The following is a 20331-nucleotide window of genomic DNA, read 5'->3' as shown; positions in this document are numbered from 1 at the left end:
CCACTGAGGATGGAATGAAACAAGAGTTGCGAATACATTTTTATTAACACAGTGTGGTGTAATCTTCAATAGAGGATATTGTAACATTAAACAGTCTACTTCGAAAATTAATACTGTTTACAAGTCTTACTTTATAACAAGTAAAAATAATTATATAAAGAAGTGTTATTTTTCGAGTGGATATAACCCTTACACGTTACGCTATGTACATAATAAAAATACTTTAAATTGCCGAGTTTCCTTCCATACGTAAGTTTCTGCTTGAAAGATAGATAAATATGTCTTATAAAAATATTTCTCCAATTACACACGATCACTTTATGAGACAAAAAGTAGGCCTTTTGCGTTCTTTGCAAAATCGCAGTCGTACAAGCAGTCGTGTACTGGTGCCAATTTTGCAGAGAATTATTTATAAATAAATAAACAACTATTAACAATTATTAACAACTTTGTTTACTTGTTTGAATTAGCACCGCACAACCAAGCTCACGAAATAATACTTGAATTGCTTGTCTTTTTTTGGTAAAAAATAAGTCCGAATTTAAAGAGCTTGACAGCAGTGCAAGTTCAAGCAAGTAAACGTGTGTCCATCGGGTGATGAACGTTCGCTTCTTGTATATTTTACTAAACATATTATTGAAAACACTATTGTTGTAAACTGCACTACTGAATTATTAAAGTAGATTTTATGATAGAACTTTGTATTGTCACAAGTTTTGAGTACATTAGTCAATACTGATTATAATGTTAGGAAGACACGAGAAAGTAAAAAAGAACACATCGAAAAGTGTCACATTAAACAACTAATAGTACTCCCAAAGTCGGGTGGAAACGGCCGCCGCCTAACGCTCCGTTATTTTTTTTTAGTAAAAAATGTGTTGCCAACACTGCATTGACTATTCCTGTAGTCAAGCTGCTTAATTTTCAATTTAATTTGGCAACCTTGACTGTCAAACTAGTATCACAAGTCAATTTGTGCCAACTTGATATCGGCAGCGACTCGTCTTCCCCTAGTGAAAACTGTTTTATCGACCGAAAGATTGCGTCAACATTAATAAAAATTCGTGTTATCTCTTTTACACCTTCGTACAAACAAAGAAACGGAATTGAACATTTTCGTCGAAAACCGTCAGAAATAAATGACCTCTTCGTCGCCGATTTTGGGGAAATTTTGGCGGGCGCCCTTTTGCGCGGGCGCGGGCCCCGGAGGGGACACCTGCATGCTGGCCGGGCTAGAGCCGGTCCTGGTGTGCGAATGTGAAGTTGTCGGGGTCTAGAAACGTTGGTCAACGGTAAATTTGGTAATAAAACAATCACCAACGTAACGAAATAGAAAATCACCAATTTTCGAAATTAACTTACGGTTTCGCCCGACGGGGGACTCAGCCGCTGGTAGCCCGAGGTGCTCGTCCGCCTGACCTTTTCGTCTTGGCTCAGCTTGAGGGGCAGGATCTGGGGGGTCCCCGTGGGGCCCGCCAGAGGCCCGCTCGAGCTCAGTCTGGACGCCAGTTTCAGGGGGATTTGCTGCTTGACTTGGACGTTCTGTTGCACCTTTTGCTGGTTGGTGGTACTGATCAGATTCATGGGCAACTGCGATTTCGTTAGAGAGTCTTTAAAAAACAGGGATCTGTAATTTGGGTTTGGGGAAATGGGCGAGTTCTTACTCTTGCTCCATTTATTAGTGTCTTTTTTCTTCTCCATTGTTGATTGTGAGTTTTGACCGCTGGCTGACGACGCTATGGAAGTGGAACTGTCTGACTGGGGGCTGTCCTCCGAACTGTCTTTACAGTCGTCAAGTTGGCCGGTCAAGGACAAAGCGCCAACGTTTGGGGAGATTATCAAACCTTGGTTTGTTAATTTCTCCATTTTTCTAAACAATTGCTCGCGCTGTTCTTTGATGTCTTCTTGTTCGACGCGAATTTGTTCCTAGTTGATTAAAACACTAAGTGGTGCCAACTCAATTTACGTGAAACCTACTTGTAATTTAAGAAGTTCGGCTTTTTTCTCCTCCAGTTCCTTGGCCTCTTGATCCCGGGTGGCGATCCACGCCGCCTTTTCCCCACTCAACTTGTCTTGCAAATTTCTTAATTCTTCTAACTGCTGATTGTGTCTGTATTGTCTTGCTCCCTCCCCTCCGACTTTTAAGGCATTTAATTGAGCTTGATAACTACGAAAAAAAGCATTAAACTTCGCCCAAAACCCAGTCAATAGTACCTTTCATTCGTAGTCATCAACTGCGAAATAATACAAAGAAGAGTATAAACATAATGAGATAACTTAACGGCCGTATATTGCTGTTCCCTGCCGAGCGAAAGCAAGGCTGGGGCGTCAGGTGGCGCCGTTAGCTGCTGCGAATTTTCCATATTCAAGTTATTCGAGCTTCCAATCGTCGTCGGAATGACGTAATTCCGGTACGGAAGCTTTTCCTTTATGAAAAACGGTAGTAGAAAAAATTAGGTGTGCGTTAATTAACTTACGAATAGTTTCGAATCGCCTGGTTTGACGGTTTCCACTTCGGGTGTTGCCACAGGGGTGCCACCCGAAGAGTGGTTTTTCTTTCCTAAAACTTTCAACGGTGGTTGGTTGGGATTGTCGAAGCCACCGAACGTTTCGGCACGTTTTGGTAGAATTGGGGAGACGTAAGCCTCGCTCTGGTGCTCGCCCGCCGAACTCACACTGCGCGATAGGTTGGTGCCAGTGGTGTAGAGCGAGCTCACCAAACGGTTGACCTCCTAATTTTTGGAAAATAGTTTAAGTTTTTTGTTTTTGGGAGAAGGTCAATTCTTATTTAGTCAATCTTATTAATAAATACCTGGACTGCTGTTAACACTTCCTTCCACATCTGTCCCGTGTCCACATTTTCGCTGACAAGTTGTCGGTACGACGAAGGCGAAGGTGGGTCGATTCCAGCAGCACTCAACAGTTTGAGTTGCAGAGACATTTTTTCCTCCAGAAGTAACGCCTGTTCTATGTCTTTTTGGCGCAAAAGACCTACAAATTGTGTTAAAAACTAGACTCAAAAAAGAGAATTTGAGACGATTTTCTGATTTGAAAATTGTAACTAAATGAGAACAAACATGCATCCAGACTATAGGAAAGTTCGTTCAACCAAAAATAAAACAGAATTACTGAAATTTCTTATTATAAAGACAAGTCTGATAGATCGTAACATTTCTGCTAGATTTTACTGTAATAAATAAACAAGTTTTTCTAGCAAAAACCATGCACCTATGAATAAACAACCATTCACAATTATCTAACTAAATAACAGTCAACCGGTGAACAATTTTCCCTCGAAATTAACAATCGAAATACCATGCCTTTAAATCAATGAAGTTACCTTCGACATCCGATTCTGCATCTGTCGGAAACAGACACAAATGTTTACACTAGCAGATTTTTTCAGTCGAAATAATTAAGCTAATGGAGAGGTAGTGACTGAAGCATGCACTAGTAACACGACATGAGATGTCCTGATTTATTGTACAGGGCGGGGTTTGGGGAAAAGTACGCCACTTACCGACGAAATGCCGAATTTGTTTTGCGTTCAAAAGACTCTGTCTCTCCTCGGCACTTAGGACACTGCTGTCTTCGTCATCCTCTGGACACGACTGCACCGCCTCCCTTCAGGAATCAATTCATTTTTTAAATAATTTTTTTGTGTGGCTAAATTAACTAACCGTATGGCATGGATCCAAATCTGCTTGTCCTTGGGCTTGTGCACTTTCAGCTCGAACATTTCCGGATCGGCCGGATTCGACGAAATCAGGTAAATCCCCCGAGAGTCCTGTCCGGCTTTTTCCCGCACTAGCAGCTTCTGCAGCGACACCACTCCAGCTTTGTTATCGGGTGTGAAAAACGAGTATTTGTGCGAGTTTTCTTGCAGGAAAAATAGCACGTCCGAAAGGACAATTACTAGAACTATTTGCATTTTTCCCCGGCCTTGCATTAGCATGGCTACGCCCTCGAATTTCAGTGAGCGATTTCCTTGCAAAATGTCCGATTTTTTGAATTTGTGGTCGCGGTGGACTGTGTAAGATTTGGCGTCAATTCGGTTGTAAATCTCCAATTTGCGGTCTTCTTTCTCCTTTTCGGCCACTTGGGCGTCCACTTCGACCAGGATCTCTTTGATCAGAGCGAGGGCTTTGTGGAGGATGTCTTGTTCTTTCTTGTTTTCTTTGCTAGTTTTGATCAGGGGTTCGATCAGGAGCGGGTATTTGGTTAGGCGTTGGGTTATGAATAAAATGCACTCGGGAATGCCCTTTTTCTTCAAAAGGGGGTTCGCTTGACAGTGGCGCACGAATTGGCCGAAACGGGCGTCGTTTTGGAGATAATATTTGTAGAGTTCGACGGCGTCGCGGTGTCTGCTGCAAAACTCGCCTGCCGAAAAAATACCGCTATAGTTTCGACGTAATCGGGTTTGAGAAGTCAAAATTTAATCATATTTTTTGCGTTTTTCCCGAAAACTTTAGAGCAAAAACAAATTAAAACTTTAGAAGGAGCTTAAAATTATCTGGTGCAGTTTGTTCCAGTGAATTCAGCGGCTCATTCTCCATAAAATACCACCCTTTTTTATTAGACTAACTTACTCAAAAAATTAAAAAAAAAAAAACTAACCAAAAATGGTGGATGCGCCGGGTTATTCATTAAAAAATTCATAACTCAAAAACTAAAAGTGGTAGAGCAAAACGGTTTGTTCCAGTGAATTCAGCGGCTTATTCTCCATAAAATACCACCTTTTTTCACTAAACAAACTCACTCAAAAAAATTTTAAAAATATTTTCAACTTAAAAATGGTGGATGCGCCGGGTTATTCATTAAAATTCATAACTTAAGAACTAAAAGTGGTAGAGCAAAACGGTTTGTTCCAGTGAATTCAGCGGCTTATTCTCCATAAAATACCACCTTTTTTCACTAAACAAACTCACTCAAAAAAAATTTAAAAATATTTTCAACTTAAAAATGGTGGATGCGCCGGGTTATTCATTAAAAATTCATAACTTAAGAACTAAAAGTGGTAGAGCAAAACGGTTTGTTCCAGTGAATTCAGCGGCTTATTCTCTAAAAAATACCACCTTTTTTAACTAGACAATCTTACTCATAAAATTAAAAAAAATATAAACTTTCAAACTTAAAAATAGTGGATGCGCCGAGTTATTTATTAAAAAATTCATAACTTAAAAACTAAAAGTGGTGGAGCAAAACAGTTTGTTCCATTGAATTCAGCGGCTCATTCTACATATTATACCATCTTTTTTAATAAGACAAATAAGATAAGGCTTATTTACCGTAGGCGGATTTAAGTTTGGAGGCATTAGTGTTGGAAAACTGCTCCAGCAAGATATCCGCAATCGTCGAAACTACCGGACCTTCCCTTTGTCGCTGTCTCAGCCGCGAAAGCAGCCCCAAGTGGAGCTCCGTTAAATCAGCCAATCGGGGAAACATCCTTTCCACGTTAGCCCCCAATTGAAAATATTTCTGCAAACCTTCAACAAAAACCTGGGAAAATATTGTTAATAAATTGTGAATTTTAAACGCGAAAGCTTTACTTTTTGCATAACGAGCAGTGTCATACAGTGATGCTTCTCAGTGAGGATGAATTCATAGATATGTTCCTGCCTCTTCACTTCTTTTTCCTTCAATTTCCGGGCGATTTCCTTCCCCACATGCGGCGTCCACGAGTCCGGCTCGTTCTCGTGCAAACCTAGAGACAAATCCGCGCACAATTCCGCTGCAGTTATGGGAGAATCGGAGAGAAATTCGAGAGGAACCAGCGGAACATCGTCCGGAAAACTGCAAAATTGCGCTTAGTAAAAATCGTCCGGTGTGTAAAAGCGGGGAAATACCTCGTTCCGTCGTAATGTCCGTGCAAATCGCTATCCTTATCATCACATAAAATTTGGCTGAAACGATAAATCGAGTAACGAGAAAGTTCGATCACTGGGGCAAAATCCGAATAGAAAATTTCGTAAACAAAAGGAAAATGTTGATTTTGTGAGATACACTGTATGTTGGTAGGTGTATAGCGAAAACGATAAATCAAAAGCATGCGCAGAAGCTTTATGAATATGCGAAACGAAACTCGAAACGAATTAGACGTAAAAAAATATACCTTTGCATGAACGAGTGCAAAAAAAACCACTGGAAAGTCAGAGTTGACAGAGTTATGGTACTCCAAAGAGCATTGAGATGAAGAGAAGAGGTGAGGCGAAAGGCTTGCCCACGGTTCCGTATGACGGTTTAAAGTAAGGCTATAACATAAAATAACTGTTTATCTGCTTTTGGCTTCTCTTCCTGTAAAAATTCAAGGAAATAATAGGCAACTTTTTTATTAATCAGACAAAAATATTCCGATAAGTTACGATTTGCATTCGCTCGTGTTGAAAAGATCTGTTATTTCCTCTTTATTTGTGTAATACAAATTGATATTAGTCTATCTTTGTCCATAAGTAGATTGTATTTTTTTATTTTACTTTCATAAAACATCAACTTTTCTTTATAAGTAAAAAAAAATTGGTCTTGAGTTACTACTGTTGTTGAAAAAATTATTGACTTTTTTTTGATTTTTCACACATAAATGATAAATTGACAATCAGTTTTTATTTATTTTCCATAAATTATACAAAAAAACACCGAGGCAGGCTGAGTGTAGAAATCGTTCAACCGTCCTCTGTAACATTAAAATTTAGGTTGGCAGCATTGAAAACTTAACCAAATGGTTCTTGTCATTAATAATTGGTTATTTTTTCACTTTGAAACGTCATTAAATCAGCTCGTTTACAACAGTAGCTTACTAAAAAGCTCATTTTAAAAAAATATTCAACTTAAAAATGGTGGATGCGCCGGGTTATTCATGAAAAATTCATAACTCAAAAACTAAAAGTCGTAGGGCAAAACGGTTTGATCCATTGAATTCTACGGCTCATTCTACGTATTGTACCAACTTGTTTTTGTAAGACTAACTCACCCAAGACAGTAAAAAAATTGGTTTAATTTCAAAAATGGTGGATGCGCCGGGTTATTCATTAAAATTCATAACTCAAAAACTACAAGTCGTAGAGCAAAACGGTTTGTTCAAGTGAATTTTGCGGCTCATTTTGCGTATTATATCACGAAATTATTGCTTAAAATTTTAATGGTCTAGCACTTACCTTCACAAAAATGAAAAAACAAAATTTACTTAATTGACTCTAGCAGGGTTCATGAACTTTTCTATGCCTCTACAACCCTCTCAAATTGTTCAAAGTTGTTAAAAGTCAATAGGTTTGATTTTTTAAGGATTAAAATTTTCAATTCTTGACAGATTTTTAGCGATTTATAGAACCCGGACATTTACCAAGCAATAACTCCGAAACTATTAGAGATAACCCTATGGAGTTTATTATCGTTGAAAAGCTCTTTCAATTATCTATCTTTTTCAAAAAAAGATCATTGTTTTCCAACTAATAGTTTTTCCAGAAAATTAGCAAATAAAAGGAAGAATATGTAAAATAAAAGAAAAATCATAACTAAAAAACTATTGGAAATTTGGGGATTTTCTCAACGCCGTTTAATTCCCCGGACCATTTTACATACGTTTTTATGAAAATATTTTGAATAAATCGAGAATGCTTTTTACTTTGAAGCGTCATAGGGGAACCGCGACCTCTTGGCCACAATTGAAAGCAGTTGATTGAAGTAGGATGCGGGGGTGAGGGGACTTACTTCACTCCCAGTTTGGTGGCAACCCTGCGCCAGGGCGAATAGCAGAACTGACTCCTCCTATGGGAGGGGCGGGTAACAGGCAACAGATTAGCCACACCCTCTAAGTGCACATTTATGTGCCTTACTACTGAATACAAAACCACCTCGAAAATTAATTGAGTGATCTTTCGTTCGAACTTAGTAAGACACACGCACGACACACACACACAACTTTTTAACCCACAAAGCTAGACACAAAAAGAAGCAAACATATAGGTACATAACACGGACATCCTCGCGCTCCGAACAAAAATATAGTACAACACCACGCTAAAAAGCCGGCAACATCTCATCAGGAAAAACAAGCAGAGGAAGAAAAGTCAGGTTTTGTGTAGAATGTAGACTGGTTTTCAAGTGGAGTTTGAGAAAAGATTGTCACGTCGATTTTACTAGTGAAGAGCGCGATTAAAAGAGTTAAACACAAACACAATTTAACTCTTCTAATTCGACATTTTTACGACCATAAAGTGGAAAATATGCAGGACTCAAGTTGTATTTTCAATACTTAGAGTTTTCAGTACTCGTGAGAACATGCCAATTGCCAACACTACAAAAATCTAAGATTTAAAGTATCCAAATAAAACTCTCCTACACAGTTAACAAATAAACATCTTCGATTAAATCGACGTTTTGGTTTAAACGTATTTTTTGGCGTTTTGTTTCGTCAAGTTCGAGGTCTTTCACCACTTACCTGTTTGAAGTACTATTTACATTGCCAGGCATTGATGCTGAGCCACGCTTCGAAAACGAGTTTTTAGAATTTGGAACCCCAAAACCGGACATTTTGTTACTATTCTGCAAACAGATTTCGAATAAGAAGTGGTGGCCAAAATTCAGTTGGCAGCACTGACAACACCACGTTACACAAGCGTCTAGCAAAAGCTTTTAAATTCTTGTTGGATGAATTTGACTAACTAGGGCAATCTCCTTAAATGCAACATGTATTGCTGGTTGCCGAACTATTTAATTGTCGCTAGACGCTTGCCAGTTATTTAATTAAACAAAAAATTCACTCACCTTTGTGCTTTTGGGTTTGTTACACTCAGCTATGTTGTCTTTACAAGTGTTTTGGTGCACTGTGGTTCCACAGCCTGTAATTAAATAATTAAAATTGCCAATAAAAAAATAATTTCGCTTACATTCACAGTAAAGCGCCGGTTTATTGCTCAAATGTTTGGCACACACATCACAAATTTGCGATGATCCGTAGCAGGCCGATACCCACTGATGCGCAACTTTCTTATTTTTATCCTACAATGCAATTTAAAATAAAAAATTTCGTTGAAATAACCGGGGAAATACCTTTTTCTTTCTGAAAAACAAGCTGCCCCGTTTCCTCCGTTTCTCCGAATGGCCTTCGAACGAAACGCTAGAAATGACCACAAGTTGTTTTGTTATGAAAATTGTAAGGAAAAATGTTTTGTTGTTGTTAAATTACACCGAGTGGAAATTGAAGAATTTTGTGAAAGTATTATTATCTATATGAGAGAAGAGTCTACATAGCGATGAGAGGGTGCAAGTGCAAGAGCGACATGCTTGTGCTTACTTACTATGGCAAATGTGTAGAATGCGAGTAACGGGCTTGACCAGAACGGCTGCCCTCTTCTTCAGTTTCGCTTTCGGTTCCACTGGGACGGCCCCTACACATTAAGCTAAGCACATGCACTACATTGCGTGTAAACTAGGTAATGTGGAATTAAAACGAACGAGAAGCTGCAACATCTTCATTTGAATTTCAGTTGTTCAGTAATGTTACAACTTCTTTGTCAATTATTCAAAATATTTACAGGCTGCCAGATAAAAAACTGCCGAAAGCTACAACTTCCTCAATGATTATGTATTGTATTGTTGAAGCTTTTTTCTGTAATTTTTAAATCAATTTCTTTTGCAAAATACCAACATTTTCTTAATGGAGAAAAAAGAGGGCACCCAGTATAATTGCGAGTTATAGCTTGCGAAGTTTTTACCAACACACTGTACAAAAAATATGTCACCTACCCCCATTATCAGATAATACGTATTTATAAAAATATAAAACTAGTCTAAATGAACAGGTCTTTCCAATTTCGGTAATAATTGAACCAAAAAAAGTATTTTTAAACCAGAATTATTGAAATGTAATTTGAAATAAACAATCACTGTTTCTTTGATTTCAAGAAAGTATAAAACCAAGTACTTTCTGTTTAATTTATTTATTAAAAAAAATAGATCGAAAATTGCAAATGTTTTTAAAGAAGAAAAGATATTTAGTTTTCAAAAAAAAAACGTGTAATAGATCAATTACAATTAACAAAATAATAAACCAAAAATTCTTTGGAAAAAAGTTGGCATTAGTTTGTTTATAGGATTGTGCAATTTTTTTCATTTTAAAGGGGAAAATCAACTAATGTTCTTTTCGACCAGATTAAAGTGTTGTGAGCCATTTCAATTAGCCAGCAATCTAAGACAGTCAAATTATTAAAAAAAAAAAAACTAGTCAAAAAATCGTCGTTTAAAGCCATTTCAAAGCATTTTTGGTCGTGGAAGAGTTAAAAATCAACTCATTTTCAAAAAAATAATTAATATTTTCATTACATTTCAGCCAGAATAAGGCTTTTGTTGTCCATTTTCTTTTTTATAATTTTTTTAGCATTTCTAAATTTTACTGTCCGATCTGAAGAATTTTTATGATACAAAGTGACACTGCTAAGACTATTTTTTACTATATTTTAAAAACTTATAATCATACAGAAATCAGCGTTGCTACTTTAAATACTACTTTACTCTTTTATCTATTGATATAAATTGTTTAGAATTTTTCTACAATTCCTTATAATAAATATTACTTACTAATTATAAATATTAAAATACTAGTCAAAATTTTATGATAAATTTTAAGAATAGTAGAAATAATGCGAAAAAACTTACACAGAGAGAGAAACAAATAATTTTTTAATGATGATTTTTGTTAATTGTTTTAAATATAAAAAAGGCATGAGTATTTCGCATTCGTTGTTTGGAAATAATAAAAAAATACTACTGTTACTTTTTTGATAAAGCATTTAATGTTCATCCATTTCAATTAAAAAAATTCAATACCCAGAAAAAATAGTAACTGGAGTTCGGACTATCGGTGTTCTACTGTACATAAAAAATGGTTTTGAGAAATGAAATCAATTGGTTCCATGATAAATATTTTCTCAGTGCGACAAAATCTACTTATATTGAAAAATAGCGTAATTAAAATCAATCAAACTTACATGGGTAGAGTGGGTTGAGCGCCTGCCAGAATCGGTTCCGGAGCCAGATCCCGAACCGCAATAATGGAAGGTGTTGAGATAGATTTCTGTAAGGGCAACCTCTGCGGCAGCAGTCTCTGTTCCGCCTCCCTTTTCGCCTTAATTTTATTAAAATCATTCTGCAACCGTCAAAATTAAAACCGCGACAAACCACCAGAAACCATACTTGTAAATCAGCCTCGTTCAACGAATGCGTGCTAGTGGCGCCCCCTGAGCCCCTCGCGTTCCGGTGCCTTAAAACCGCAGGGGCATCAGGACCTAGTAACTTAGTAGTGCTACCATCTACATTATCGATAAATGAGGACTCGTCCGCTTCCGACTCCATACTACTCAGCGAGATGCTAGAGAGAGGAGTTATTTTTTTGAGCTGTTTTTTTTAAATTTTACCTTCGCTGGCGCGTGTGTTTGGCTTTGTCCTTGATTGTCAGGTCTTCCAGCGCTGACCAGGAGCGCCTTCGCTGGGTTTCAGGCTGGCAGAGCCAGTCCTGAGTGCTGCCTTTGCGGTTCTGGTGCACTGGTGACGATCCCAGGGAACCGCCCAGCAAATCCATGTCTTGGTTTGCTTCGTTAAGTGTGGGACAGCTTGAGCTAAGCCGTGCCATTTGGGACAGGATGGGATTAAGTGCAATAGCAAGGTCTTTCGAATTCGGTATATACGTATCTGCGCAAAAATCACACTGTCAGAGCCCTTCAAAGCAACAAACTTATCAATTAACTGACACGGTAATGAAATTACAAAGTGGCATTTACATCGTTTCATAAATATCTCCTTAAATGTCACTCGGATTCACGTAAGCGTGTGATGGGTTCATTGATCGAAGAGCGTTTTTAATCTATATTTAATACATATTTTTAATCTCCTTTATTAATGTGTCCGTTGGATAAAATGGAGAACTCACCCGGTATAGTGACATTTCGCATGTGCTGGACACTCTCATGCAATTCGCGAACTTGCTGAAGGCTGTCTTCGAGAACTGGATAGATTTTACTGGCAGGCGAATGAGGTGTAACACTGATTGTGGGTAAAGGGCCTGGCCGAGGAAGCATATCCAGGCTTGAAATGTGGTAGTTTGTGATGACGTCTTCGTCACTATCTGGATCGCCGCCACTGTGGCCACATTCGTCTGGAAACATTTGGTTATAGTTAAAAAATAGAAAACAAACTTTGCTAATAAGTAACAAATAAATTCTGTCTTTTCTTGACTTAAAAAATTACGTATGTTCCAATAAAGAGCTACGAAAATTGTAGAAATGATCAAACGCAAAAATCAGAAGTAAATGAACTGGGAGAGAAAATAGTGCTTCTTGTTCAGTCTGTCTCTCTTTACATTGGTATTTCTTAGATTTATGAAACCATAAAAGCTCACACTGTACTTTCTGCGATTTAATTTTTATGAAAATTATTTCGTCCAATCTGTGATCCGTACAAGAAAAACGATCTCACTAAAATAAACAAAAAAAGTCAAAAAAATTTTTAGAACTGCTGGTTAACTTTTGTATTTTTGTAAGTCTTACAAAAAATTTCATTTAAATTTCACCAAATTAGCCAAAAAAAAAAATGGAAAAAAATCTATATTATTATAATTGTTTTTGACTTTTGAGCGAAATTCTGTTAAAACTAACCAAAGAAACTACAAAATTTGGGCGAAAGCCATAATTTTTGACTAAAATATTAGTTTATTTGCGAGATTCTGTCGATCAAATTTCAAATTATCTTTTTTTTGAACGTTTTAAGACGCTTTTCAACCAGAAACGACAATTTTTTTATTCCAAATTAAGGCGAAAATCACCAAGTTCTGACATTTTTCGAGCATTTAATAATAATAATAATAAAAATAATTTTCATTAGCCTTCATTAAAAAAATACAATTAGTATCAGCAAGGTAAGTCTTGGAGTAAATAAAAAATAAATAAAATAAAATACATCCGAAAATTCACCAGATTAGCCAAAAAAATTGCACCAAGAATGACATAATGCCATAATTGTTTTTGCCTTTTTGGTCTCATTTTTTTTACTTTATCTTGTTTTGCTCAATTTAATTTTTAAATTTTGAACGAATTTTTAAGAAAAAGTGCTATATGAACTGAGAGCTTTCCTGTAAAAGAACTGCAAAGAATATTTAACAAAACTTCGACACAATGGTGTCACAATTGACCTACAATTCTACGGTATTTATAGGCATATCGTGGTATATTTATATATTAATTACACTGAAATGGGTGTTTAATATGCGGGTATTGATCGTTACAAATTTTAAAACTAAACTTAAATACCTTAAAAACAGATATTCTTCCACAGAAAGAGTGCAAATACGCATTGAATGGTAATAAGTCCATTAAATTTTTTCAACAAACTTTTCTCGAATTTTAAGCGTTCTAATTTGATTTCATTCATTAGAACTGCCGAGAATTCAAAAACGATTGTAAATTTTCTCAAGTGTGGCCACAGCTCATTAGTGACCTATGATTCTAAAATTAAGTTAGCAACAATAATTTTTTCCCAAGCCCACTTCGACCAGAAATTAATTAACTTCAAGTAGTTGACAGTTAAAAAAATTCAACTGTAAAATTAGACTTGAGCAGACTTTTCCTTTTTTATATTAAAATATATAAATTCGCGTCAGAAAGCGGATTATGTGTAGAAACAAAAAACCGCCTTAACTGTTATAGAACCCAAAATTTGAACGAAATACTAGAGAAAATAATTCAAATTTAATTCATCGCTCCAAAAAAAAAAAAAAAAAAACACTAGCTTTGGTGCTGCATGATTTTATTGTCTACCACGAAGAGATAAATAAATCAGCGTACAAATAAACGTAACAAGTGTCCTTTCTACCACATCTAGCTGGAGGCACAACATAACAAAAAAAGTCATGCTTCTAGGCAAACTAAAGAAAAAAAATCTACTTTGAAGCAAGTGGCCAATACCTGTTGTATTAGAAAAGACAGTGTAACATTCACAAATTCTACAAAGTTCCAGTAGCACTGAAGATGTCTGGCCTGGGCAGTTGTGACGCTAAATCGATTGCAAGCGCTTGCGCTTTCAATGTTCAGTTTGTTATAATGATGTTAGGATTAGAACCCCTAAAGTAGATAAAACAATAATCAAAATTAAAAATTAAGCACCAGGTGCGACGAAAAAATCAATTCGAAATTCAAAAACTGTTCCATGAGTAATGATAAATAAATGTACAGTCACTTTGAAGTTAGGCATTAGAGAGTTGGCAGAAAATTACGACCATTAAAAAATTCCTTCCTTATCTTGCGAATGTGTCACGGTGCAGATAAATTCATAACGAACTGCAACGTTTTAGGTGCGTTTGTTTGCTTCCACACAACAAAATTATTATTACTTTATTGCTCCATTCCAAATTTTGCAGTGGAAACATGTGTTAAAAATTAAGAATGAGCACAAGAATTCCAACTAACGGTCGTGACGATTTAAATGTTGATCGAATAAAATATGTTATAAACGAAATTTGACAGAACAAGAAAAATATGCCCACTGGAAACTTTCAAAAATTATTAAAAATGAAATATGACGTGCGGACTATCGGGGTTCTATTGTATTTATTTATTCGATATTTGCGTATTTTAGTACTCAAATTTTAATTAGATGAATTTGAAAATCCATGTTATAATTTATAAGGTTCAGAACTAACGGGACTGAGCATAAAACACAAAAAAATCGCACGCAACAATGCTTCTTTTAGGTGTGAGAACGCATGCAAATTAATATTCTTCCATAGACCTAACCAGAATCAGTGCTAGAAACAGTTCACTGAAGTAGTACAGTTATTATTACACGTCAGTGTGTGTACAAGTAGAATTGATTTTTTTTAATAGATAAAAAGTAACTACTTTCACAAGTAGTTAAAAAAATATTTAATATATTAGTGGCAGGACAATAATTTTTTGTGTTTTTTTTCTTTAATTTCTTGTTTAGTGGAAATGTTAATTATTTACTTGGAACATTAATTTTCAATGTATTGAGTTTCTCCCTGTATAATGTCATGAAATTGCGAAATGGATCTTCAATTCCAATAATGAATATATGTTTATTATTGTAACCTTTACAAAACGCCCAACCTCTATACAGTGTATTCGCAGTCATTTGGCGGAAGCCTCAAAACGTCAATACGTGTAAAATAGAATCTATTTCATATTTTACAAGAATATATCTTTCAGAGAGTTGGTCCTTTTGTAATATTTTGTAATGCTGAAGCCTTTGAATTTCACGTTTGAGATAGGATTTCAGAGATGTAGGTGCTACATAAATAGATGAATTATACCCCATAATATGCATATCCTTATTCTAACATTTTTAACTGGAAAATACGATATTCAGGTGAAAATTAAGTTTAACCGAACGATTGTAGCAAATTATGAATAAAATATTGCTATTACATAAACATAATAATAAGCATTACCAAAGCTCTGACATGAAAAAACTGATTTTTATTTAACTGTTCCTTAGAACGCGTAAAATTTTAAATCATTTGTTAATCGTTTGGTGTTTCTTGCACAATAGTTCCACAACAAACCATTAGAACTTCCTGTTTGGCCAATTCGGCACGTTATTATAGCTGTGTTTACGAAGTTTTGCAGCAAAACATGTGGTTTATTGCGATGCAATTTTGAAAATATTAACAATAATATACTCAATGACACTGAAATTGGCCAATTTGTTTTTGTATAATTAATTACAGTTGTAGTAGGTATACCAACTAGAATTCAACAGGTGTGCATATTTGATGCACCTTAAAACAAACAGCGTAACATTTATCAATAGAAATGTTTGTAAACATTAAAATTCTGTTCTGGTGTTTGTAGTGCTGTTGTGATAACAAACGTGTCAACGTTCTCCGGTGTCATCTGTCAAATGAATAATTAAGGAATGTTTTGGATACACAATGATTATATTATGCAAAAATATGCACTAGAATTATTGCCCTCTCAAATCAATTAAAATAATTTGGAATGTTCTTATTTACATAGAGCAACAAACCTGAAGAAAGGGGTACCAGAAGTTCTTCGGACATTTGTTTCTCCATGGTTACAGACAGGTGGCAACTTGATGCTTCTTCAAAATTGTACCGAAGTTTTTTTTTTAACTGTACACCAATTTCGCACAGTATAACAGTAATTCTATTACAAACAGCAAAGAAAAAGTCACACTTTACACACAATACATACACAAAAAGTACTCACAGATTTCTTGTAATACAATTGATCTTGTAAATTTCAAAATAAAACACTAACGACACTACTTTTGATACATTTTAAGTAGTTTTTTCTACAATAAGTCTACATTATCTCAGTGTTTTGCGAACATTTTGCCTGAATATTGCACAATTGATTTCATAAAGTAGGCTCACGAAACTCCCACCACCGCCATTTTGTTGGAATGTTGAATACATGGAAAAAAAAGAGATAGAGCGATAATCTATAGAAGGGACCTCTGTGGTTGTTTTTAGAACTACGAGTTTTACTGGTTGTCTAGAATAACTTGGTTTATAAGGTTATGTTAATGGTAAAAAATGTCATCCCTTACTTGTGAAAAAGAAGAGTTAATAAAAAATCTTGAAAATCAGTTAGGCCTAGCCCGGCGTGAAATTAACAATTTACGGTAGCTTTTAACCATATTTCCTGCTCAAACATAATGAAAAAACATTTTCAGTAAGCAACTAAAGGCGTTAACGTTCATACAGCAAAAAGAATATGACAAAATCAAAAACGTTTTACAAAGTTGGCGCTGTTTGGGGTGCAAAACCCAAGCAGAGTCGCCACCAATTGCTAGTGAAAAACCACCAAGTACAAACACGGAAATAAAAATGCAAAATATTGGTGTTATAAGAACACAGTTCCCTGAAAAGAGGGGAACCCCCCGACAACCAACCATTTGTTCAGACTCAGTCGCGAAATTATCGTTAAATGATGACGTTTTTACGAATCCGGACCACACATTGCAGGGTTTGCAAGACTTTTCACATATGTGGTTCGTAATTTTGTATCAAATGGCAACGATTTGCCGAAATGGCGATTTTCATGGGTGTAAGTTGGTCGACCTGGCAGAAATTTCTAAGGTAAATCGTTGCCAACATGTGAGATAAATGATTAGCAACATTGAAAAACAAAAGTACCAGTTTTTCAAATTGCAATCGTTTTTTCACTAGAGTATTATAATAAAACGAACAATTCCAAACAGGTTTTTTGCTTAGGATTTTGTTTCATTTCCATAAGAACAAAGCGGCTCATAAAAAAGCAAAAGTAGCCCCTCCGCGTTTGAATGGTGAAAGAACAGGGGTTTTTGCTAGTAGATCACCTCATAGGCCTAATCCTATTGGCTTATCACTGGTAAAAATCGACAAAATTGAAGGAAGCAATGTTTATTTTTCTGGCGTTGATGTTGTTGATGAAACTCCAGTTCTTGACATAAAACCATACATTCCTCAATATGATACACCAGAAGACCATGTTAGAGTGCCACACTGGATTGGCAATTCGACTGTGAAAACTCTGAGAGTAGTTTTTGAAGAAATTGCGTTAGTTCAATTGAATGACTACAAAACGGATGTAATAGATGATACAATTCCGAAATGTGGTTAAATTGCAATAAATATATTTTTTAGGGTAGGGACGTTAAAGCAGACATTGAAAAAGTGCTGAGGGAGGATCCCCGGTCTGTTTATTTAAGGGCGAAATGGACTGGGCACTATTACACGTTTCGTATGTGTAATTTACAAATTTGTTGTAAATTTGATGATGAGTCTCACACAGTAACAGTTCATGAAGTAACAGCTTGTAACGATAAATAAAATATTTGTCTTAACTTATTATTTGTTTTATTTTTAAACCCCAACGCTGTCAAATTGAATCGCAACAATTACAAACGTAACGAGAGCATTAAATACGCCAAGAATCGTTTTTCTGTTCAGATCGAAAAATTGTGCGGCTGTAAAGTGGGGAAAATGGTCGTTTACAATAACATTTCGTAGCTTTTTACTTTCTTTAAATTCGTTCTCGTCACTACTACTGGCTGCAGTTTCTATGTTTCTAACTTTTTGTTGTATGAGGTCACAGATGAAAACGCTACTAAACGTGCCGACCTTAAAGTTAATCCTTGTTTATTAAAAAAAAAAAAAATGAGAAACGCTCAACTGACCATGTGCCACGTAATATAGATTATCTCGTATATTATAATTTTAACTTCTTGGATTTCTGGCTGGATGATCAAGTTGTGCAAATATGTTAATTGTTGGAGAAGACAAAATCCAATCAAGAGTAGGATTAACCAGCCGAAAATATCATTGAAAGTATCTAGACATTCTGCCAGTGCGCAAAAGTCGCTTTTAATTATTTTCTTCAAATTAAAATTGAGCCGATTTAGCTTCAAAAAGCTGACTTTTTTCGATAGATTTTCGGCTCTGTCCAGTATCAGGTTCAAAAACGCATAAATCAAATAGTAAACAATAAACTGGGCGTACGTTTGAAAATATTCCACCGCATACATTTCGTAGTATTCGACTCCCATTATTGAACTCCAAAGATAAGTTTCGTATGTAAGCATTATCATCAAAACAACATTTGTTATAAAAAAAGGTAAAAAAGAAAAACTTTCCTTGTTACTTTTAAGAGTTTGCAAAATCCGTATGAACTTGTTCCATTGATGCTTTTTAATTCTTGTTATCACAATAGTCGAGATATTTAAGATCAGTAAGATAATATCCGTAGCTACTTGCAGAATAATTCTAATAGTGCTATATTCTTCATACAGAGCTTTTCTGTAAAATGCGGAAACAGATACTCCTGTCAAGAATAGTATTATCCAAAAAAATGCGTAGGCTTTTGATGGAAACAAGACTCTATTTTTTTTTATCTTGGCAGGTGTAAGTGCTAACAAACTTCCAATTTTGAGGACAAGATTTACTGACTTTAATGACATTATTGATTTATTTTGAATCTGATCGTGCTAAAACGATGAACAGTTTTAAACATTTTTACTGTTTGTAACGATTTTTAAATCACTTTCGATAAAATCAACAACACCCTCGCTTATTTAAGGTTGCACGTACTAGTAGTTACATGTAAAGTTTTATTTTTTAGCGTCTATTATTTATTTATTTGATGTGTTAATGAACTGTACTTAATAAACTGATGAGATTCAAAATTAATTTAAAAGACATCAAAATGACACTTTAAAGTTTTCAAATTGAATCGCAACAATTAAAAACGTCAAAAGAGCGTTGAAAAAACCCAGGATCGTTTTTCGATTCAGATCGAAAAACCCAGCCGCCGTAAAGTGAGGAAGATTGTCGTTTATGGCATTTATCAGTTTCTTCATTTCTTTAATTTCTCTGTCGTCAGTACAGTTTGCTACAATTTTGTAAGCTACCAATTGTATGTTCATAACTTTTTGCTCAACCGAGTCACAGATGAAAACACTGTTGAATGTCCCGACCTTAAAATTCAGAATAAGCTTCTAAGTTTGAAGCAATAATTTGAAAACTAACCATCAACCATGTAAGAAACATGACCCGGAATATAATTGCAGGAAGTGTGTTTCTTTTTCCAACGATCATATACTGTATACAAGTCAGTAGTTCAAAAAACGTAAATCCAATCAATAGTAGTATTAACCAGCCAAAAATGTTATTAAAAATTTCCACACATTGTGCCAACGCCCCGAAATCGCTCTTAATTTTCTTCAACGGGGAATTGTTTAGTTGATTAGGCTTCAGGGAATTGATAGCTTTGGAAATATTTTGAATGCTTTCTAGAATCATTTTCAAACATGAATAAATCATGGAATAAACTATAAATTGTGCATAGAGTTGAAAATACTCAATTGCATACAAATTGAAAAAATCGGGACCAATTATCTGTATCACAAAATAAGTTTCGTAAATCATGATTATGACGAAAACGACATTTGTTGCGAGAAAAGGTGTGAACCAAAATACATTCTGGTCTTCACTACCATTTTTAAGAATTTTTAAAATGTCGATGAGTTTGTTCCACTCGTATTTCTTTGTCATTGTAACCAGAATTGTAGAGATATTGAGAATAAACAAAATAACATCCGTGGACGCTTGTAGCATAAGTCCTATAGTACTTAAAGTTTTGTACGAAGTTGTTCTGTACACAGCAGTAACAGATATTCCTGCTGAGAGTAGTATTATCCAGAGCAAGGAGTATGCTTTAGACGGAAACACAAGCCCATTTTTCTCAATCTTGGCAGGTGACATTGCAAATAAACCTCCAATTTTGAAAATGAGATTTATTAATTTTAATGACATACTGCTTTTGA

General features: G+C 35.5%; 4 protein-coding genes across 11 annotated transcripts; 1 reads left to right on the top strand and 3 right to left on the bottom strand.

Moving 5' to 3' along the window:
• Positions 1-26: 26 nt before the first annotated feature.
• cyst (cysts) lies at positions 27-16438 on the bottom strand. Of its 8 annotated transcripts, none has more exons than XM_064355851.1 (25): positions 16030-16438; positions 13950-14105; positions 11921-12145; positions 11409-11682; positions 11188-11362; positions 10983-11140; positions 9294-9395; positions 9046-9112; positions 8883-8994; positions 8761-8834; positions 8435-8538; positions 7705-7761; positions 5847-5903; positions 5550-5793; positions 5289-5499; positions 3681-4380; positions 3521-3624; positions 3341-3361; positions 2813-2991; positions 2478-2732; positions 2215-2426; positions 1978-2167; positions 1665-1926; positions 1363-1610; positions 27-1273 (listed from the first exon to the last, which is right to left on the bottom strand). In XM_064355851.1, the coding sequence occupies exons 3-25, from the start codon at positions 12066-12068 to the stop codon at positions 1130-1132; spliced, it is 4098 nt and encodes a 1365-aa protein (XP_064211921.1). In that variant the 5' UTR covers positions 12069-12145; positions 13950-14105; positions 16030-16438; the 3' UTR covers positions 27-1129. The 8 variants fall into 8 exon arrangements, with proteins under 8 accessions (XP_064211921.1, XP_064211917.1, XP_064211916.1 ...); XM_064355847.1 differs by lacking the exon at positions 13950-14105 and having other exon boundaries at positions 16030-16169; positions 16233-16438; XM_064355846.1 differs by lacking the exon at positions 13950-14105.
• Positions 16439-16493: 55 nt separating this feature from the next.
• LOC656112 (tRNA (adenine(37)-N6)-methyltransferase) lies at positions 16494-17857 on the top strand. Its single transcript, XM_962662.4, has 4 exons — positions 16494-16650; positions 16702-17019; positions 17243-17597; positions 17654-17857. The coding sequence occupies exons 1-4, from the start codon at positions 16562-16564 to the stop codon at positions 17837-17839; spliced, it is 948 nt and encodes a 315-aa protein (XP_967755.1). The 5' UTR covers positions 16494-16561; the 3' UTR covers positions 17840-17857.
• Positions 17858-17872: 15 nt separating this feature from the next.
• On the bottom strand, positions 17873-18966 carry LOC103313535 (gustatory receptor 60). The gene is made up of 2 exons (XM_008197019.1): positions 18187-18966; positions 17873-18130 (listed from the first exon to the last, which is right to left on the bottom strand). The coding sequence occupies exons 1-2, from the start codon at positions 18964-18966 to the stop codon at positions 17873-17875; spliced, it is 1038 nt and encodes a 345-aa protein (XP_008195241.1).
• Positions 18967-19206: 240 nt separating this feature from the next.
• On the bottom strand, positions 19207-20331 carry LOC107398881 (uncharacterized). The gene is made up of 2 exons (XM_064355317.1): positions 19535-20331; positions 19207-19482 (listed from the first exon to the last, which is right to left on the bottom strand). The coding sequence occupies exons 1-2, from the start codon at positions 20318-20320 to the stop codon at positions 19207-19209; spliced, it is 1062 nt and encodes a 353-aa protein (XP_064211387.1). The 5' UTR covers positions 20321-20331.

This window comes from Tribolium castaneum, chromosome 3 (assembly GCF_031307605.1).
Source record: "Tribolium castaneum strain GA2 chromosome 3, icTriCast1.1, whole genome shotgun sequence".
Lineage (NCBI taxonomy): Eukaryota > Metazoa > Arthropoda > Insecta > Coleoptera > Tenebrionidae > Tribolium > Tribolium castaneum.
The sequence above is the reverse complement of the archived record's forward strand: the minus strand, read 5'-3'. Positions and strand labels throughout refer to the sequence as shown.

Coding starts and splice junctions, on each gene's coding strand:
- LOC107398881 (XM_064355317.1), bottom strand. CDS start 20,320: ATGTCATTAAAATTAATAAATCTCATTTTCAAAATTGGAGGTTTATTT. Junction 19,483..19,534: donor TGTTTCTTACATGGTTGATG/GTTAGTTTTCAA, acceptor CTGAATTTTAAG/GTCGGGACATTCAACAGTGT.
- LOC103313535 (XM_008197019.1), bottom strand. CDS start 18,966: ATGTCATTAAAGTCAGTAAATCTTGTCCTCAAAATTGGAAGTTTGTTA. Junction 18,131..18,186: donor TCTATATTACGTGGCACATG/GTCAGTTGAGCG, acceptor ATTAACTTTAAG/GTCGGCACGTTTAGTAGCGT.
- cyst (XM_064355846.1), bottom strand. CDS start 16,075: ATGGAGAAACAAATGTCCGAAGAACTTCTGGTACCCCTTTCTTCAG. Junction 8,835..8,882: donor ACCGGCGCTTTACTGTGAAT/GTAAGCGAAATT, acceptor ATTTAATTACAG/GCTGTGGAACCACAGTGCAC. Junction 2,992..3,340: donor TGCAGAATCGGATGTCGAAG/GTAACTTCATTG, acceptor CACAATTTGTAG/GTCTTTTGCGCCAAAAAGAC.
- LOC656112 (XM_962662.4), top strand. CDS start 16,562: ATGTCATCCCTTACTTGTGAAAAAGAAGAGTTAATAAAAAATCTTGAA. Junction 17,020..17,242: donor CAAGACTTTTCACATATGTG/GTTCGTAATTTT, acceptor TTTTTTGCTTAG/GATTTTGTTTCATTTCCATA. Junction 17,598..17,653: donor TGAATGACTACAAAACGGAT/GTAATAGATGAT, acceptor TATATTTTTTAG/GGTAGGGACGTTAAAGCAGA.